The sequence below is a fragment of the Sinohyriopsis cumingii genome, chromosome 2, assembly GCF_028554795.1.
Source record: "Sinohyriopsis cumingii isolate HCF-2022 chromosome 2, ASM2855479v2, whole genome shotgun sequence".
NCBI lineage: Eukaryota > Metazoa > Mollusca > Bivalvia > Unionida > Unionidae > Sinohyriopsis > Sinohyriopsis cumingii.
Genome location: NC_142962.1, coordinates 34,664,576 through 34,687,649, shown reverse-complemented (window position 1 = coordinate 34,687,649; position 23,074 = coordinate 34,664,576). Strand labels below are relative to the sequence as shown.

The 23,074-nt window shown below is 35.0% G+C and overlaps 1 protein-coding gene across 1 annotated transcript in view; it reads right to left on the bottom strand.

Moving 5' to 3' along the window:
* The window catches only part of LOC149804606 (uncharacterized), a 53,128-nt gene extending 33,659 nt beyond the window's left edge, over window positions 1-19,469 (bottom strand). Inside the window, exons 1-3 of the mRNA XM_089942357.1 lie at window positions 19,150-19,469; window positions 14,972-15,318; window positions 9,971-10,174 (exon numbers count right to left, since the gene is read on the bottom strand). Coding sequence (XP_089798483.1) covers window positions 9,971-10,174; window positions 14,972-15,318; window positions 19,150-19,469 — 871 coding nt within the window. The remainder of the gene's footprint in view (window positions 1-9,970; window positions 10,175-14,971; window positions 15,319-19,149) is intronic.
* Window positions 19,470-23,074: the final 3,605 nt, after the last annotated feature.

Here is a 23,074-nt window from a genome sequence, read left to right as displayed (position 1 = left end):
AAGAGAAATTATGATTGTCAACATCGCACCCGAAATATGATAAAAGCTTCAGGTAGGGAATAAAGTATGGATTAAAGATCATTTTTCTTCAAGCATTATTAAATCTGAGGCATCTACACCTTGTTCATACATGGTAGTAATTAATGAGGGAGAGATATGACATAATAGGAGAAATTTAATTCCCATGCCTACTACATTATCAGAGCCTCTCAGAGTGACTTTTCAAAGCCTGATACTTTGACTGACTTAAATGAAAGCAAAGCAGTGCCAACCAGTCAAAACAGATATTTCACATGTTTGGGAAAACTGTCAAAACCACCTGAGAGACTGAACTCATAAAAATGAAGCTGATGTAGCTTGTTTAGAAATGCAGTCATCAGATCACCTTTTGTTTTAAATTAAACTTCTCAGGAGGGGAGATGTAGTATCAACCATAATCTCATTAGTTATGTAATATCACTTGACAGTAAAAGTAATCAGATATTCCACATGGATTAGAACTGATACACACCAACAGCTGGTTTATGTTATACATTCACTAGGGTTTATGTTCCATGAGAAACATACTCTCAGGACAGTCCTTACTTCCCTTCCTAGCTGTATTGATGTACTGTATTTAATAAATAGTATAGAATGCTTTTTACAGTTATTCTTTAATAACAAATAACATTACACAGACATTACTTCTAGGGATGGCACTGGCTTTAAAAAATTTGTCGCCCACAAAATCACCAACCTCAATATTTTGCTGCCAATTTTAAAAAAATGTCACTATTTTCATAATGCAGTGCCATCCGTTTATTGCAACATCCTCTGTACCAAGGTAATATTGTTGACATAAGCGGATGTTTAGATAAGTATGGGGGTGCCTGAAATTAAATTGAAATTTCACATACAAGTGAAATTTTAAGAGATGACCTGTCGTCAGTAACTAGGATTTATGCCAAGGAAAAAAATTGGAATTTTTTTATTAAACTAAGACACCTAGTATGAAATACACTTGTATATTGACAACTTACATTTGTGCAGTACACTCTACAATGTGTTATATAACATATATGCATATGAAAAATCCATAATTCGAGTATTCGATCATATGTTAGAAAATTCATGTATCACTGTATATACTCGCGTATAAGCTGACAAATTTAGGAAAAAAATAAGGCCTGGAAGAAGGGGGGTCGGCTTATCTGTGGGCCAAGGTCCAAGTCTGAAATTTTTAACGCTTTTTTCCCTCAATTTCCAGTATTTATTGTTTCTGTCAATCGCCGAAGATGAGATCACATGCCTAATGATGCCACATGGCTCATAAGATTTGTGCTGTCATGAATTGAAACAAACATTTTTTTTCTAACTTAAGTGGTAGGATAATGAATGAAAAACATGTTTTAACGTACTTCACGTCTATTTGACAGATGTCCATCCACCAGAAAATGCAGCCATACATGTTATTTAAGCCATGGTGGTACGTGTATTTTCCAAAAGAACCACCATATTAGTAATCTCCAGTCAAGTATTTAACCCTCAGCTAATCAGTAATCATTAAACTCTACGGTATCGTACAAATGCACACTAGCTTATTTCAGTGTAAATATGAAAAGAATCTACGTAAAAAAAATAAAAGAATTACGAAACTGAAGGTATATACGACAAACATTTTGATCGAGAGTAGAAATACATGTACGATAGTCTTAAAGGAACAATAGCGAGAGGCTCCATAGGGGTTTGTTGCGTGCACGCTTAGGAAGGGTAAATAAGAGGGCAATATATGAGTCAGCGTGAATAATTGTAAAACAATATAATTTGTGGGATTTCTTTGACAGGTGTTTTAGAAGTAATCGGCAGCCACAGTTTATATACTACTGTTGTTTAGTTGTTTGTAAAGCAAAGTGGTTTGTTAGCGGTTGAGTGTTGTACAATAGCTACCATATGCTTAATCTGTGGTAAATGCCTCGGGGATAATAGGTTTGTTTTGTTGCACAATGCCAATGACTTCACTAATACATGTTGACTCTTAGATGTATTGTTTAATGAGATATGGTAGTGGACATGGTTTCTGCTCAAAGTTATAAACTGTCACAATACACCGCTCCCTCGATAACTCGCGCCCGGATAACTCGCGATCCCGCTTATAATGCGGTGTCTGTCTTGGCTCCCCATTTTTTTCCAGAGAAAATGTATCTAAAATATCTTTAAAATATGCTGAACATGAAAAAATTACGATAAGAATTGATAAATTAAACCTTGATACATAGCTCATTTTATCATCGAAAATGGTGATTAATGCCCGTAAAAATATAATCCATATTTTGAAATTTTTAAGTTCTAAATAAAAATTAATTTCAGAGATCTCGAAAATGCTTAATTACACGTATTTGGATGCACATTTTTGATCTGCGACGCAGAAAATCACTAACACGGGAGTCCTCTGTACGCATGTAATAGGTGCGCAGGAAAATTCAAAGATTTGCCGGTCCTGTTTCAGCCACCTGCTTTGTGGGAAAATGTGTTGATCAGTTAACTGTGCTTATATTTACAACGACAGAATTCAGTGACTGAAAGACTCTTTGATGTACATACATGTTGCCATTTTATAAGAGTACAAAAAAAAGAACATGATGCAATAGCTAGGCAGCTAGTTCGAAGGCTTTGACTGGTGGCCGGGTGAGAAAATGTATTGATATTTAGTGATTGAATTCAGAGGCAGAAAGACCCAGTTTTAAAATCCTAGCGAGACCTCTGTTTAAAGATATCATATATTATGTAAGTTTTTATGATAAATAGTTGTCAGTATACTGTAAATAAACAGTCTGGTGAAATAGCGATCAATGAAAACTTCTGGTAAATGCTAACAGGTGGCAACAGAAAATGAAATAAACACCAGTTAAACGTCTTCCTGTGTGAAAGTCACATTATAATCCTTTAATTCCGTTTCAGTGTAAACATTGTAATCACAACATATTCTGTTCATTGAAAACATTAAAAGAGTCAATTGACTGTCACATCGAAACCCGTGAGTACTTTTGTGAGAACCTAATTACATGCTGGCTTTGTTTTGATCAACAACTTGGGGAAGTGTTTGTTGCATTAAAAAATTGATTACAAGAGACCTGGGGTGCCGGATTAAGGGTCTTGGAGCTGCCTTTGACGTAAAGCAAACCAGTAACAGAGACAGCGACGATGATAGTGACTTCGAAGGTTTCAGTGAAACTGATGTCATTAATGCCGAGGCTGTTTGGGAGAAATTCGTACAGACTCATGGTCCTGAGATGGGTGTTTCTCTTGATGATATGGAGGAGTGGATTTGTGCTGACAATGACTGCCCCACAGCTGAATACATGTCAGATGAAACAATAATTAATTCTATAACAAACAAATTTTCAGCAGAAGACGATTCTAAATGGTGTACCACAAGTGTTGAAAGTGATGCAGACGCAGATGTTGCACCACCTCCCCCCTCTGCACAGGAAGCAATCAAATATTTTGATATTGCCATAAGGTGGCTGGAGACCCAAAATGTTGACTACGTAAAGCTCATGCAGTTGAGAAATCTGAGGGATTTTGCTTGGCAGGAGAGAAACCAAGGAGTAACACAAAAAAAAGTGAATTGAAATTTGTCAAGCGTGGCACAAACGGCAAGTATTAACTTGTTCTAATTTACGTTGTTTTAAATTTGTAGACCAATTAAATATGTTAGTACTGATTAATCCTTGTTTTTTTGTTTTCCATTTTACTTCTATTGCATTCAAATCTATCTATCGTTCAATCGACACTGTTTCTCAAAAAGAGTCGATCTTTTGTATATAAAAAAATGTCTAATTTGGATCAAACAATAAAACTAGAATGTATCCAATTCAACATAAAAATTAGTGATGTAGTATACAATGTGTGAAGTGGTACACATGTTAAGCAAACGGAAAACACATGGAATAATGTTTTCGATGATTGCCTCAATATACTGTAATTTATCCTGAAATTAATGTTGCCCTATAAGGAAATAATAAATAAAGTACACCGTTATGAAGAGATATTTATTCACAGTTAATCTCAGCACGATTATAAAGTGAGTATTCAACACTATAATCTGCCTATAATAAGAGGGGGGCCTTATTTTTCCTTTATGTCATCGATCACTTTATTGGTTTTGGGCTTATTTTATAGGTCCCTCGATAACTCGTGCCTCACTTATAGTGCAGTCGATGTTTCTGGACCCTGATGTGCACGAGTTATCGAGGGAGTGGTGTACTTGAATAATGTCCATGCTGAAACCAATCATATTTTGATCAATTGAATCACACTACCAGTAGTTTAAAAAAAACACACAAATAAACAACACTGATAAATAATTATCAAATACAAATTGATAACCAACCACACATGGAAATAATTACAGGATAAGGTATATAAATAGTATACTACCACTATAAGAAATTATTTCAGTTTAATCTCTCTAGAAGTTTATATTCAATTCAATCAGATAAAATGAATAGTGTTGGAAGTAAAAGAAAATGCCATGGATGGAACAGAGGATGATGCTATATTTCAATCCGACAATGACAAGGAGAACGAGGAGGAGAACAAGACACTATTGGATGACCATGATGACAATCATGATGTATATGATGAAAGCACGCCTGTAACAGAAGCCGAGTTTCGTGAACTGTGTGGCGAGTCTGATACAGAGCCAGATTTTGAAGGATTCTAAAAGTGATAGAACTTTTATAATTCATGATTTTAGAATGAGGATTAATTAAATTTCCATTAAGACTTAACACTTTAGAATTGTTTTTATTTCAATATATAAATTAGCTTTCTTACTTTCATTTTATTTAATAATCTGATTTGCCTAAATAAACGTATTCAAAACTCACTTTGTGCATCTTGTGATGTACCGGTAGTCTAAAAATTATGGGTCGGCTTATACACGGGTCATGCACTTTATAACAGTTTTACCAATTCAGTTGGGGGGGGGTCGGCTTATACATGAACGGGCTTATATGTGAGTATATATGGTAGTCAAATCAAGTTAGAAAACACAACTAAAACCTATATATATAAAAAACAGTAGTCCTCGTTTGATCTACATCCCATAGTCAACAAACACGTTTCCCAAAACAATTCACTCTGATATTCATTATCCTAGTAGCAAATGGCTGCATAGTTGTTTATATACTGCATGTACATGTATATGCACTTAAATTGGCCAAGATTTTGGTCAGCCAGAGACAACTACCATGATGCCGAGGCTACCAAGGGGATGAGGCTATCATAAGGAATTGAAAACATGAACAAATTAAAAAGTTTCACATTCTTGTGGGATGTCCCACCTTCATCTAACTCGATGGCTAGATATCTAATTTTTCAAAATATCGGAACTTTAATTATGTTTTAAACCGCTATTGGTAGCGATCATAAGCATGAAGTTTTTTGCTGCAAATAGGAAACTTTCATGACACAATAAATATGTTCCAATCACTATGAAAAGTGAAACAATGCTTTTATTTAAGTCTGTTGTTAACTTTCTTTGATCAGTGGTCTACAGTTTACTTTGATGAAGGTTCATGTGTTATTGAAGGCGCAGCTAAAAGTGCTCTTTGAAGGACCAAACAAATGATTGTAAAACACTGACAGGGACAGAATTCTTTTTTCATTTGCTTAGTATATATACAGAATAATGAATGCTTCAAAGGTAATTATTTTTCTTTGAAGTTTCATCAGAACTATTTTTTCTGGTATGTCTTTCAAAAAGGGAAAAATTTCCATCATCTGGTAGATTGTAGTCATTCTTGTTTCTGCCTTCAGAGGTGGTCAACTGTAGCTGGTCAGGTAGCAAGACTATTTTGGTTACATTACAGCACAAAGTACATACATCAGTACAAGCAGATTATAGATATAACAATGCTGTGTTAGGGTGATTTGTCAATATGAACAAAGGATTTGTCTATGTAACAATAGATTCGAGTGCAATTTTATATCCAAGTTTGTGCCTTCCTGTCATGGTGCCTTTGAATTTCTCAACTCCAAACACAGACTGTATATACAATTTTTAACAGCCAAAAATGTTGTTGCCAGAAAGATCACCAGATGGTATATTTTGTTGCCAATAAAGAATTTTGTTTAGCAATTTACAACATTGGCTAAGCTGAGTGCGATCCCTGACTTCTATTTGTTCCATATTCAATCAAACATGACTTCAAATTGTTCCATATTTAAAAACCCCCATTTTCCAAGCTGAAGTCTACAGCAGGCTGCTACACTACATTCTCCTTGGTTTGTGATGTGTCCCTAATTAACAGAAGAGAGTGACAATCAAACATGTTTTGTAAAATTCAACAAATAATCTATTGCCATAAAAAATTTAAAAAGAACTTGCAGTATTGTGAATTAAATACCAAACAGTACTAAAAGTTCTATCACAAGTCATAAGGTATAGAGTAGTCCGTTTGAATTCTAATGGTGTTCTGTATTGCAATCTTCAATGTCTTGATGTGCTAATAGCCTGGAATAGTGTTCATGTGCTAACAGTATTTATGTATCACAATGATATAATCCAAAATGTCCCTAAATGAATCACAGTAATCCCAAAATAGTGATTTAGTCTGAAAATACTCTAGAGCACTTCATCAGATATCTCGCTAGGATTTTAAAACTAGGAGTTCTGGACTCCTATTTTGGGAAAAACAGGAGTCCCACTAGCAAAAGTTGCAGTCCCCTACCAAAAGTATATTGGGTATACCTAAATTTCCAGATAAGTAGAACCAGTGATTGCCATTGAATTTAATTTTCTAACTTCTTTACACCATTGACATATTGCTCTTATTTGTCCATTAGAGTGAGGGTGAATTATGCCAGGCCTTGGAAAAGTCTTATTCCAAGCACTAAGCTAGGCATCACACATAGTGTTCCATATGAAATATCAGTTCTAGTAACTTCTAGCACTCTGCTGAATCTCATTCCAATCTTTGTCAATTTGCCATTTAACCCCAAAATTCTTGTCCAAATTTGCAAACAACATTTTGTCAAACTTTCAACATGTCTTGATTTCGAGGTCACATGCACTACTTATTCAGCTACACTTGGAAACAAACACAATATACCGCTCCCTCAATAACTCGCGCCCGGATAACTCGCGATCCCGCTTATAATGCAGTGTCCATCTTGGCTCCCGATTTTTTCCAGAGAAAATGTATTTAAAATATCTTTAAAATATGCTGAACATGAAAAAGTTACGATAAGAATTGATAAATTAAACCTTGATACATTGCTCGTTTTATCATTGAAAATGGTGATTAATGCCCGTAAAAATATAATCCATATTTTGAAATTTGCAAGTTCTAAAGAAGAATTAATTTCAGAGATCTCGAAAACGCTTAATTACGCGTATGTGGATGCCAATTTTTGATCTGGGAGGCAGAAAATCACCGAGGCGGGAGTCCTCCGTACGCATGTAATAGGTGCGCAGGAAAATTCAAAGATTTGCTGGTCCTGTTTCAGCCACCTGCTTTGTGGGAAAATGTGTTGATCAGTTAACTGTGCTGATATTTACAATGACAGAATTCAGTGACTGAAAGACTCTTTGATGTACTGTTGCCATTTTATAAAAGTACATTAAAAAAAAAAAAAACATGATGCAACAGCTAGGCGGCTAGTTCAAAGGCTTTGACTAGCGGCCGAGTGAGAAAATGTACTGATATTTAGTGATTGAATTCAGAGGCAGAAAGACCCAGTTTTGAAATCCTAGCGAGACCTCTGTTTAAAGATATCACATATTATGTAAGTTTTTATGATAAATAGTTGTTAGTATACTGTAAATAAACAGTCTGGTGAAATAGCGATCAATGAAAACTTCTGGTAAATGCTAACAGGTGGCAACAGAAAATGAAATAAACACCAATTAAACGTCTTTCTGTGTGAAAGTCACCTTCTAATCCTTTAATTCAGTTTCAGTGTAAACATTATAATCACAACATATTCTGTTCATTGAAAACATTAAAAGAGTCAATCGACCGTCACATCGAAACCCGTGAGTACTTCTGTGAGAACCTAATTACATGTACATGCCGGCTTTGTTTTGATCAACAACTTGGGGAAGTGTTTGTTGCATTAAAAAGAAAATCAATTACAAGAGACCTCGGGTGCTGGATTAAGGGTCTTGGAGCTGCCTTTGACGTAAAGCAAAACAGTAACAGAGACAACGACGATGATAGTGACTTCGAAGGTTTCAGTGAAACTGATGTCATTAATGCCGAGGCTGTTTGGGAGAAATTCGTACAGACTCATGGTCCTGAGATGGGCGTTTCTCTTATGGAGGAGTGGATTTGCGCTGACAATGATTGCCCCACAGCCGAATACATGTCAGATGAAACTATAATTATTTCTATAGCGAACAAATTTGCAGCAGAAGACAATTCTAACTGGAGTAACCCAAGTGTTGAAAGTGATGCAGACACAGATTTTGCACCCCCCATCCCTCTGCACAGGAAGCAATCAAATATTTTGATATTGCCATAAGGTGGCTAGAGACCCAAAATGTTGACTACGTAAAGCTCATGCAGTTGAGAAATCTGAGGGATTTTGCTTGGCAGGAGAGAAACCAAGGAGTAACACAAAAAAAAGAACTGATATTTGTCAAGCATGGCACAAACGGCAAGTATTAACTTGTTCTAATTTACATTGTTTTAAATTTGTAGACCAATTAAATATGTTAGTACTGATTAACCCTTGTCTTTTTTTTTTTTTCCATTTTACTTCTATCACATTCAAAAATATTTATCTATCGTTCGATCGACAGTTTCTCGAAAAGAGTCGATCTTTTGTATATAAAAAAACGTCTAATTTGGATCAAAGAATAAAACTAGAATGTATCCAATTCAACATAAAAATTAGTGATGTGGTACACAATGTGTGAAGTGGTATACATGTTAAGCGAACGGAAACCACGTGGAATAATGTTTTCTCAATATACTGTAATTTATCCTGAAATTAATGTTGTCCTATGAGGAAGTACACCGTTATGAAGAGATATTTATTAACATTTAATCTCAGAACGATTATAAAGTGAGTATTCAACAGTATAATCTGTCTACCCGCTCCCCACTTATTTCTCCGTTATGTCGTCAATCATTTTATTGGTTTTGGGCTTATTTTATAGGTCCCTCGATAACTCGCGCCTCACTTATAGTGTGGTCGATGTTTCTGGACCCCGATGTGCGCGAGTTATCGAGGGAGTGGTGTAATGAGTACATCACTGGGTCTTATCAGTACCTTTTCCCACCACTCTGCAGCTAGTCAAGTCTTTGAACTTGCCGCCAAGCTATTGGGTCATGTTCTTCAGATGTACTCTTACAATGACAACATGTACATCTGAGGGTTTTTCAGCCACTGAATTTTCTCACTGTAAATATCAGCACAGCTAAAATGATAAACTGATCAACACATTTTCCCACTCAGCAGATGGTTGAAGCAGGATTGGCAAGCCCTTGAATTTGCTGTCCAGAAAATGCGTGAGTACGGAGGACTCCTGTATAAGTGATTTTCAGCGTCCCAGATATAAAAAAATTCATCCAAATATGTGTGATTACGCGTTTCTGAAACCTCTGAGTACATCATTCCAATGAATAATATTAATCATCTCAAATTAAAAACAGAACACAACTAAAAGATTGATTCTACTTTGTATGTTATACTTATTTTTAATATAAACAACCCTAATATAAAAATTCAAGTCACAAATAAGAGAACCTGTATGAAGATCATCTTAATGGAAATTTCCATCAAACTGTAAACACAATTCATTTCTGGAATCTTCTAGGATCAGAATCAAGGCTCTATATGTGACTCAAAACCAAGTAAACATTTTTGCCCAATGACATTAGGCATGTAGACCCAAATTCCTACCCTCAATTATTGACAATGTCAATCTCAAAATAAAAATTAAAGATACACAAGACTATCAAAAGCTACCACTTACCATCAATGGCAGGTGGGTATAGAATGAAGGTCTGTGGTCCTGGGTCTTTTATCCAAGACATGTAGTAAACACAGGACTCCATCAGTGTGACCTGGAGGCATAGGGGGTCTGAGGATGCTGAGTGGTACAAACGAAAGTTTTCACTGTGAAACAGATTATATAGGGCTCGGTACCAACTGTACAGGTAGTCATCATCTACTTTGTCTGCAAATTGCAAAATAAAAAAAGATAATAATAAAGCACTTCTAAGTGTGCAATATACATGATGTACATCTTTGAGAAGAACTTTACAAAAATTCAAGCTTGAGGCCTATATACATACCAGTAAACTGTTCACAAATGCAAAGGAACCTAAGAATGAACACAATGTCCTTGACATATTAAGCTCTGACTTGGATTTCTTCACTTATCCTGTACCAAGATACCACCTTACTACCATACACGTATTGTCTTTGGAATAAATATTAAATATCCTTAACTGAGTGTGTGTGTGATTTGGATTTTTAAAGTAGCTTTAGCAATTTTTCAGTCATATTACTACGCTGTCTGCAGTGTGACAATTTATAGTGATGCCTAGCACTGGGGCATCATGCTGCAGAAATGTAGCATTATGTCCACCCAGTCACATTATCCTGGCACCAGGCCGACCAGTCCTAACACTAACCTGTTAATGCTTAGGGCCTAGTGAGGCAGCTGCTAGTACCATTTTTATAAGTCTTAGGTATGACTGGGTGGGGTTCAAACCTGCAACTTCCCACATCCAAGTCAGAGACTCTAATCACTAGGCCAACAGAGCGGTATATCCTTACTTGAAAGACCTTCATAGAGATTGACGCCTCAACACTGCAATAACAAGTAATTCTCCCAACCTTTTTGACAAGATGCTAGAAATTAAAATAGTGGGGAAAAAAGGGGTGAAACAAGACAAGTTCAACCTGCTTTGGAAGACATCCTTTCTGTCAGTAAAATAGGATCTCTCAAGACAGTTGGTAACTCACTGGATGCTATTTCTCCATATAATAAATTAGTTTGTGTATTGAGAATTTGGTTTGTCAAGGTAGATGCCTTTCAATGCAGTGGTCTTTCAAGGCAGGTGTTACTGTATATCCTATTTATTTAGAAAAATAATCTCTAACATGTAATCCTATTTTATTGAACTATTCTAGAACATGGGAGAAGAGGGAAAGAGATATGTGTTTATATGCATTTGTGTATATGTTTATATATGCATGTGTGTTTGTGTTTATTTGCATGTGTGTATGTGAGTGCATGAGAAAATGAAGAAAGAAATGTGAGTTTGGCAATAATAATAATTAAGGACACCGTTACAAAAGGTCATAATTCTGACTACCTGTGAAACTATGTGGCATACAGCTTATAAACATAAATAAATAAAACTTACATACATAATACAATTTACTAACATACATGGATAAATAAACACAGCTTAACTAACATACAGAGGTAAATAATTACAACTTACCAATACACATAGATAAACACAACTTACCATCATACATAGATAAATAAATACAACTTACTAGCATAGATAAACAAATACAAGTTACCAACATATATAGATAAATATATAAAACTTACCAATATTCAATGCTCAAAGATTTTTTTTTGGACACAGGCCCAGTGCTAGTGACTTAAATAAACTCACAAGCCCTAACTGAAATTCCACAAGCATGGCCTCCAATGTCCACAAACCCGGACTCCAATGCCCACATACCCAAAATTTCCCCTTTATAATATTGTCACACAATGTTGCAATAGCTACAATTCAAATATAAATTCAATAGGGTAAAAAGGGGTTTGAAGGTAATGCCTGTCATTAGCATTCATCACTGTGCTTACTAGCAACTGGAGGGTCTCTGAATGAATCCTGGTCCAACCCGAGTTGACATATGTCGATGTGTTGTCTGCAGAATGTGCAACAAATTAATAGCACACCCCCCCCCCATAATTTTTTGGCTGGCATGCTTCACAAAGTAAAACTTCGTTGACCAAGAGTTCTGAAATTTATTTTTGCTGGGGTTTGCTGATAGCTTTCCAAATCAGCTTCAAAAATGAATTACACTTGAATACTTTTCCAACAAATGAAATGATCATGCTTTGCGTTCTCTATATTCAGTAAAATTGGACTTAAATTAACACTATTCACAAACTGTCCAAAATATGATACATATGGCTTAAACAATGTCATTCAAGGCAATGATATGTAATAACTTTTGTCCTTGTACACGCATCAAGCATCATTCTCTGATTTACCTATAATGGGCTATAAAACTTACTGACACTGCAAATTTGCACACTGGACTCACCCACTGCAGCCTTCAAACACATCTCACTAGCTATTGCCAGGCAATCAAGTAAAAAGTGAAGTGGTGATTTATACCTGACCTCTTCACCTTTAACTGCTGCTATTTAAACTGCTCAAGGGGATAGTTTTACATCAACTCCAATCACGGCTATTTGTCATCAAAAAACAAAAGCCGCCAACATGTTTGCTGGGCTTGGCGGTGTTATTAGACACAATCATTTAGCCAGTAGATAATGGCTGCTTTATAAGCTGGAAATTGAAAGGTATGAAATTGTACATGTGTTCAGCTTAATTTTTTTTATAAAGGTGACTTGTTACTATTGAAGGCCTACTGCACTTACTTGTCAGGTTTTACATGTGTATGGTGTTTGCTTATGAACTCATTATTAATTCCCTATTTTTTATAAAAATATTTTACCATTATGGAAAAGCAAGTTCACAAACGCAAGTCATTCTCTGCACTTTGCGAAATGATTAGTAAATTAGTTTTCACACGTTTCTTTCGATATTCACAAAATCTGAAGTAAAAGTTATATGCACACAGAAAGCATGTATTGATTGTTAATTATTCTAGCTGTAGTTGTTCAAACAAATAGGGGTACAAGCGTTAATTATTGGAAATTTACAATGGATAAATATATTTGAAAATGCATGAGAAAATTTTAGCAGTATGAAATTTGTACAGACACCATTCATAGACCCTGGAACGTAATGAACCATACATGTGCTTCATCTTTCTAAGCCTAATTTTGCTGTTAATTTTTCCCACTGAATTCAGACACACAATGATCTGTAAAAAATTATTTAATAGTTTAAATATGTATGCAATTTTTGCAATGGAATTACATGTATTATGGATTAATTGCAAGCCCAGATGGTATGATATCAGGGGGCAAGTAAACAGTGTTAATACTCTGTCCATGCTATATATTAGAAGCTGAATTCAGTCACAATGATCTGTGACAAAATTATTGAATATTTTAAATCTGTGTGTAATTTTTCAATGGAATTACATTTATTATGGATTAACTGCATGCCATAATGGTACGACATCAGACGGTAAGTAAACAGTGTTAATACTCTGTTCATGCTATATATTAGACGTTGAATTCAGACACAATGATCTAGGACAAAAATTATTGAATATTTTAAATGTGTGCAACTTTTCAATGGAATTACATGCATTATGGATGAAGTGCATGCCACAACGGCATGATAGTAAATGGTGTTGATACCTTATTCATCATATACATTAGACATAAATACACGTATATGTGCCAATGAGTTGTTCTCTGAAAAAAGTCAAATACTGTAAAACCCAGCATTAACACAACCCCACTATTAACATGGTCTGATTTTTTGGGACCCCAATTATCACGTTATAGCGGGATCCGCCATATTACTTTTCTTACCACTTACAAATGTTTCCAGTTTCTGAACATGTAGATTTATAATCAGTTAAATTTTAATATATTAATTTGGAAGATTGCCACAAATGTCAAATCTGAAGCATCAAAAATGTAAAATTATCATGAATAAGCACTTTAGCATAATTTTTTTAACTCACACTGGTGAAAGATTCTTCACAACATAAGCAGAATTACTAAATACTTACATGGCAAGAACATCTTACTGACTTGGTGTGAAGTATGAAGCTGATCATAGAAAAAGCTTGGCAATCAGGGAATACTTATACTGCTACCAAAGCATGTAAAAAAAAAAACGAACATACCTAATGTTAAGTGCAACTGGTTACTAATATGTGAAGCAGTGATTTGGATTCCATATTTTATGAAAGATAGAGAGTGAGGAAATTTATTAAACACAGCTAACGATCTAGAAATGCTTCAGAACAGGTTCATCTCATTTTTCTGTATTATGCATAGCATGCAATTGGAAACAGAGCAGAAAAACAAAAAAGTAAAACATTAATTTCATCTAATGCTCAAGTTTAGGTATAAATTGATGTAAAGTATTTAGATAAACCGAACCCTGTTCAACTAAGTTTTGAGATTTTGCAGCTAGATGAATTACTTATTACTTTTTGTTGGTAAATCGTAAAAAGAAGGAATTAATTTTGATAGAAGGTAGTTCAACAGAAAGGGGCCCAAACAATCAAGTGCTGTAGGTGTCATTTTTGATAACAAAAGGTAAGCAAGACCAGTGTCCATTTTAAACAACTAATCTGACTGATGTAAGAAATGGAAGACAATAAACAGACAAATGCAAAACTTTGATACTAGCTGTATTGAATAGTTCACAAGTTATCACTACATTTCTTTTACAGAATCAAACAAAGGAATAGCCTGTGGTCATACAGTATGATTCACTTATCTCCATGTGCATTGTTTATTGTCAACATAATGGCAAGAAAACAGAAGAGCTGCTGTGTTTTTCTTGTACTAAGTTATTAGTTCTAAGTTATTAGTTCTGCAAATGAGCATTTATCTTCCAAGCGTGTTTGTACCGTTTAAATTAAAATAAACATGAAAAAGCATGGTGTGCAAAAACTATTATCTGCAAGATGCCATGATAACTCTGTCAAGATATATGGAGAGATGGTACTTGGTCTTTTTCTTAATCCTCTCCTCCCCCACCGCATAGAATTGAGTTTTGAAAGATCATGTGAGCTGTACTGTATGTTTAGATATATATATATATAAAAAATAACTTACCAACATATATAGATAAATGCAGTTCTGTTACTCTTTGAAGAACACGATCCTTTATCATGTAATAAAATAGTTCATGAGAACGTGAAGTATCAAAGGGCAAATCTATTTTAAGAACATCTACCCTTGTATGATGCTGAGATTCCATCATGTTGTTGATTGTCTGTGTTCCATATGAATTTCTTCCAAAATCTGCTGGCTCATTAGGAACTATAACAGTCTGCATTACATAAGTCTTGTTTCCAAGTGAATAAATAATGTCTTTGGGTACTGGCAGATGATGAAATATGTACACATGAAATGACAAGTTGACAGCAAGTATCCTTTCAAATGAATAATCTCCTGAAGGTCTGTAATGGATAAAAAGTTTCATAAGTGTGGTTCTTGATTGTCAAAAACTGAGGATAAAATTGGGAAATCTGATGGCAATTCTTTTTATGACAAGAGTGAAACATAGAGTGTCTTGAAGAGACTGACACTCTAATAAGCAAAATATGTATCGTTAAATCTATAAGTCTGTTTCTTCTTTTTAACTGCTAAGTATCAAACCTTTTCTGCTATCCCTGGGAAATCCATAAATGCCAAATGTCATAAAAATACTACCTTCTTATATTCAAATCAACATGTCCACAAGACATTTAAATGCAGTAAAAATGTTTTAATCAGAGCCTTTGACACTGAACCTCACATCATGGATAAAAAGATCAGTGAACATGATTCAGTGTCAAAATCTATTCACATCATAATATTTCTGGAAAAAATAAAGTTACTTAAGCAGTGTATCACATTAGCATCATTTTCATTAATTACCATCCTACCACATGGTTTTTGGTGAAAATCCTAATACACCGTTTTAGCCATCCATTTAGGAAAAGTAGTGCAAAGCCCACTATGATATGCACAGCCATTGTGTAGAAGTTGTAAAGACAGCAAGCTGACAAATGTGGTGGCCATACAGGATATATGTACTTTGGACCACAATTTTCACTTAGGACCAAACAGAGATCAAACAGCCCTTTAGTGAAAACCCCATGTCAATCTGATCAAACAGCCCTTTAGTGAAAACCCCATGTCAGTCTGATCAAACAGCTCTTTAGTGAAAACCCTATGTCAATCTGATCAACTGATTGGGAAATGTAGCAATAATAATAATGCCTTTTCCACTGCATGCTACAAAAAGACCCTACCCATAAATAATGACCATTCTAAACTGACCTCAAACCAGCGGTCAGTATTAGTAACTTTGTCATAACTAGATTACATGTCATCACCAAACGCAATGTAATCCTATGCTATTAAAAATGACTGATCTTTAATTAAAAAAATTCTTTCCAAAGTTCCAAGAATTACATAAATAATTAGAATTGCTGGTATTTCACTAATAGTAGAAATGTTTTTAACTGTTTTTCAATGCCCAACTTTTATTATGATGATCTATTCTTTTTGTATATTTTAATGGATATTCATCTGCCATTAATATCACCTCCATGTCTCTTTCTGAGAGTTGAAATTATCCGATCTGCATCAGAAAGAAAGAAGGATACTCTGACTCAAATATTCTGTGCCACATCAAAAGAAGCACATAACAATGTTATATGATTTATATAAAAAATCTACGATGTTATGCAGTATGAAACATGTGTTCATTATATTTAAATTTTATGAAACCCACTTTAAAAAATTTGCAAACTAATATATGAAGCTTGTGCCTAATAATGCAATTTAGATTTTCTTCAGAAGGTCAATATAAAAAATGTGATACAATGGTAACTGACATAAAACACTTTTAAGCGACGTGAAAAATAGACATAAACTCCTTTACTTTCATAAGAATTTGATAAAGCAATAAGAGACCCAATAGTTATTTCCAATTTACACTATGTTTTCCTTTACATGAATTTTTCTATAGTAAGTAATTCAGATGCGTAACAGGTATGTATTGCTACTCAATAATAAAAGCATAATAAGACCAAGTTAAAGGGACTGATGCTCCACAGACCAAATGGAATTTCCAGGAATTCAAGAGGCAACCATTTCTTAATTTCACTTGCTAAATGTTGTAACCATCTAAGATATTCTTCAAGATGTTCTTCAAAATAACAAGATTTTCAAATTAGCTGTTTTATTTATGGACCATATGAAATCACAAGATGTCTTCTGGTGTAAACCCCCGTGTTGATATGACTTCTGTTTTGGAGGAATAACAATAACAAGACTTCCAAGACGCTGCTGTGGTGGCCAGATTGGAACTATATCATTTCGGACCAACTAGACCACATTTTCATTTGCAACTAACTATACATCATAAGAAGTAGTTTAGAAAAAAAACTTATGTTGATATAACCATCCATTCAGAGGAAGTAGCAAGACTTTCAAGATGACCTCTGTGGCAGACTTATTGAATGTTTAAAGCAGAACCATTTTCATTTAGGACCAGCCAGACATTAGACGAAGTCTTCTGGTGAAAACTCCATGGCATTATTACTTACTGTTCATGAAGTGCAGCATAACAATATTTTCAAGATGGCCTCTGTACCTCAGATTGGCACCATTTTCATTTGAAACTAACTAGACACCACAGAAAGGCTAACAGTGATAATATCATGTGGATATGTACATCCATTCAGAATTGGTAGCAGTAACAAGAATTTCAAGACTGAATGTTTCAGCAGCATTTTTCACTTAGGGTCAACAAGTCCATGGAATGAACATGTATGTTAAGTGTCATGGCTATTCTCCAAATACTAACAGTTGGCCACAAGACCATCCCAAAAGTGACCAGAAGAACTAAAAATGAATACAATAACTATAATAATATTTTTTAATGTTTGAAGCCTGCAGATAAATATTATTTTCAACAGCATATACTTTTACATTTCAAAAATATTTCATATCACAAATAGAAACTGCTAAAGAAATGTAATATTCTGGAAAGTACTAAGACCTTCCTCACTGACTGGGCCTTTTATCAATTAGTGAGAAAAAAAAGATACAAGGGAGATAAATACTATATGGTCTAATTATTTACCTAAAGGGACCAAAGATGACAAAGTGGTCTAAGGCACTTGCCTCTACAGATGACTCATATCTCACCTGTCAGATGGGTTCAAGTCTTGGCTCAACCAAGATGGTTATGAGAGAAAGCTTGCCTGCACTTCCCATGGGTCATTGGTTCTTTCTGAAGTTTTCCCAGGTTCTACATCCACAAAATGTAATGGCCACCATGTACAACCTACCATGTGCTAAAAAATGGCATCAAATCCACAAAACCGCAACCAATTACCTAAATCTTAGATGTCTCCTTTGAAATATAAAACCGACTAGAAAGACCAGAGATCTATTCCTTATTACTCATTTTTGTAAGTGTTATGTAGATTTAATTAGTATTGTGTGCAAGACTTTTGTCCATAATTGAGGGTATGAACTTGGTCTTAGGGTTTTTATTCCTGTTTGAAATTCAGGATGTGGAATCATTTGCTTTCATGTTCAGATATAATTTGAGAGAATCATTTATTTAAATTATTCAATGGAATTACGAAGTGTTCACTGATGTTTTGGACTAAAACGCTATTTTGAGATTACTATGAATTTGTTCAAAGACATTCTGGATTATATCATTGTGATACATAAAAACTTGATACATCTGCCTATTCAACACTACTGTGACATCAGAACATTTGATATTGGAATTCATTTGGAACACTCATTACTATTTGACCAGTGATAGAATATTTGGGATTATTGGGACACAATTCACAATACTATAAATTCCTCTTAAATGTTGACTCTGTAAATTTATTTTTGTTGATTTTAATAAACTTGTTGGTTTCTTTTAGTTCTGTTACTTAATTTAAGGGCATAGAGATGTAACAGAGAGAACATTCAGTCTGCTGACTATTATTAGTAATACAAACTAAATTTGGTAAAAAAAAGAATGCAAACTATGCCATAAACATGGAAGAATGGAAATGCCAATAATGAAAACAAAAAATTTAAGAAAATTGTTCTTCAAAACAAAATGTCTAACTTGCCACTAAAGCTGCCAATGTTCTGTTAGTTTCTTAAATTTTAGCATACTATTCACAACAACGAAGCTGCTGCCAGAAAATTTATATCTCATGATCTTCTAATACATTCAAGATAATAATCTTATTAGGTTTGGCAAGTCCAAAGAAACTTACCCGATAGAATATGCCACTTTTTGATTTCCAGTAAATAAGCTGCCTCCCATTGGTTTCTCCATACAGATGGGCCAGTTGGTCATATTGCCACCCTGTATGGTAGCATTACAATGTACATGGTAGAGAGTGATGAATTTAAGCAGCCTCTTGGCTTCACTTCGAGCATCTGCCAAAACCTGCAGAGGGCTGTATGCTTCATTGAAATATGTCACCTGAATTATAGCAAACATCAGAGCAAGACCCAGTCCACAATAAAGCAAAGTTTTCTTCTTCCTACCAGCTGCCATCATAGTAAGTCGCAGACACATTCTTATCTGCATTATCAGATTACAGTTAAACCTAAAACACTTGTGTTTCTTCTAACTACTATGTAATTCCATATGGGCACAGGCATATTATATCTGAATGGGAATTTAACAAAAAGATCACAAATAATTATCTAATTGGTTATACTACTTCTTGCAACAATGTCAATAACACTTGTACAGGTAATAGCAATAGGACTCGGTACAGATGTGTTCCAGTTCAATAGTACTCACTACAGATGTGTTCCAGTTCAACAGAACTCAGTACAGATATGTTCCAGTTCAACAGTACCCACTACAGATGTGTTCAGTTCAACAGTACTCACTACAGATGTGTTCCAGTTCAATAGTGCTCACTACAGATGTGTTCCAGTTCAACAGTACTCACTACAGATGTGTTCCAGTTCAACAGAACTCAGTACAGATATGTTCCAGTTCAACAGTACTCACTACAGATGTGTTCAGTTCAACAGTACCCACTACAGATGTGTTCCAGTTCAATAGTACTCACTACAGATGTGTTCCAGTTCAACAGTACTCACTACAGATGTGTTCCAGTTCAACAGAACTCAGTACAGATATGTTCCAGTTCAATAGTGCTTAGTACAGATAGATGTGTTCAGTTAAATAGTACTCAATACAGATGTGTTCCAATTCATATCTCGAGCTGTACATCATGCAAGTCATGATTTAGAGACATCCTCAGCATCCAGGCATCTGTAAAGTAAAGAATGTCATATAAACATATACATGCAACTAACTGGAAATAATCTGGATTAACCTGGCAATATTAACATATCCATGTAACTAACTGGAAATAATCTGGATTAAGTTGGTCACATGAACATAATAATGAAACTGATTTGAAATAATGTGGATTAAAATGTCAGTACCAGTGGCAAAGCACGAAATTCTGGGCCCCTCAGCAAAACATCACTCTGAGACCATCTTCCAATAAGAAAGTTATTTAATAGGAATCTGGACCCTCAAAATGCAAGCCTCATACCACAGGCTATGGAGGTTGTGTTGTTACTGGTTAGTACCAAGTGCTTCAAAACAACAATTCTTTAGCAAATGAATACACAGCAACAATAATTTTGCAGCCACATAATATCATATAACAAGTATTTCTGTGGGGATAAAATGTAATGATTTGGACTAGATTTATTAAATTTTGCAAACTCACCCTAAGACAACAAATTGCTCAAATTTATCCACCTCTAAAAAATTCTTGCTATGTGGTTTTATCTCTCCATATCTTTCTTCATTTAATCATACACATGGGACAACAATTCATAATCCTCATCTGCCGCTCTGGTGGCCTAGTGGTTAGAGTGTCCACCTTGGATGCGGAGGTCGTGGGTTCGATCCCTAGCCGAGTCATACCAAAGACTTACATAAATGATACTAACAGCTGGCTCGCTTGGTGCTCAGCATTAAGTGGTTAGTGGTAGGACTGGTTGGCCTGCTGTCAGGATAATGTGACTGGGTGAGACATGATGCTACATGTCTGCGACATGATGCCCCAGTGCTAGACATCACTATAAGCTGCCACATTGCGGACATTGTAGCGATATGACTGAAAAATTGTTGTTGTTGTTGTAGGGTTTTAATGCCATTTTTCAGCACACGATAGGCTATACATGGTGGCAAGTATTAATGGTGGAGGAAGAACCTGGGAAATGCCCGGAAAGAACCACCGTCTCTCAAGAACTGAAAAATTGTTAAAGCTACATTAAAAATCCAAATCACACATAGTCCTCATAAAGGTATATTAGGCCAGAGGTTTCAGTTGTAAATACAATATCACTGTGGTTCCTGTGTAGTTGTTTGAATCAATGCTCTACCAACCCATACACCATTTACTTCAACTGACATTTCAAATAACATATAAACTTTGGAGCTGAAAAAAACTGGTGCAGTCTTAAGTATAGCCTTTTATTTAATCAAAAGCCTCCTGACATTTATCAGACAAAAAAAACCTCGCCTTTCTAACTCAACAAATTTTTCAGGTGTTCAGCAATTTTGGAAAAACCTGAGTCAACTTTCTGATAATATCCAGCTATACCCAAAAGTAGCATCAGATGCTATTTACTAACAGGCACCTGGAATGCAGAGATAGCCTTGACCTTAACTTCTACAAGTATGAACTGACCTTCTACAAGTCTGAACTGACATTTCAGCTGCGCTGATATTCATGAGAGAATTCAGTGGCTGAAAGACCCCCATATATGCATGTTGTCATTATAAGAATACATCAAAAGAACATGATGCAATAGTTGGCAACAAGTTCAAAGACTTTTAAAGTTGCTGCTGAGTGGTGGGAAAATGTGATGATATTTACAATGACTGAATTCAGAGGCAGAAAGATCCAGAGATGTACATGTGGTCATTATAAGAGTACATCAAATGACCAAATTTAGCATTCATTCTTGTGTTAGTTTCCAAGTGTAGCCAAATAAGTAGTGCATGTGACTTTGAAATCAAGACATGCTGAGAGTTAGACAAAATGCCAAATTGACTAAAACTGTAATGAGATTTACAAGAGTGCTAAACTTGCTAGAACTGATAGTTTGGATGGAATAGTAGCCAAGTGTAAGAAAGTATGTAATGCCTGGCTTAGTGTTTGGAGTAAGACCTTTCCTTCAACTGACAAAATTCAGTCTCACTCTAATGGACAAATAAGAGCTATATTTCAGTGGTGGAAAATTAAACCACTGGCAACCACTGGTTCTTCTCATCTGGACATGATTTAGCCACATTAGGTATGTCCAATATGCTTCTGAGAGGGGACTGCAACTTTTACTGGTGGGACTCCTGTTTTTACCAAAATAGGAGTCCTGGACTCCTAGTTTTAAAATCCTAGCGAGACCTCTGAACATTATGGTTAACAAGTATTGGTTGCCTGACTTGGTCTTAAGTAATGGGCAGACAGTCTTACCACTATTCTGAAGTGACATGGAAATACATGTCATCAAAAAAGCCAGCAAACTGCAATTCCATCATTTTTCTATCCCATGGCAGAAAAAACCATCAATTAAAATAATTCCATGTGCTAGAATGTATAGGTACAAGAACAGTTTTTCTCCAAACATGATTAAAAACTAGAATTTGCTACATTTTATTATACCAAAATCAGATGCCTCAATGATAATGCAGTAACCTTCATTAATATTATTACGGTTGAGTAATATTAAAATTGTGGAACAATTGATGCATGACAATGATTGTTGCTCCAATACAGATTAAGAAAATAAATGGTTTGAAATCATTAAATGGTTTGATCAGTAAATGGTTTTATATCACTAAATCTCAAATTAACCATATCTTTTGCCAGTTTTTTAAATAAATTCTGTGCCACTTTGTGAGATATAGTCATGGATACCATTTGCAAATACATTTAAAATACTGAATTATTTAAATGTACAATAACCCTTTGGTCATAAATTTGCTTAACCTAACAGTGTACACAAAATAATAATTTCAAATTTCTCAACTGGACCTTTTTATTATACAAAAAAAGTTTCCAATTCCATGCACAGGTGCTCGATGCAAGCTTGATGTTGAGAAGAAAAAACCAATAATATAAAGGGAAAAAAATCATACAGAGTGTCAAAAAT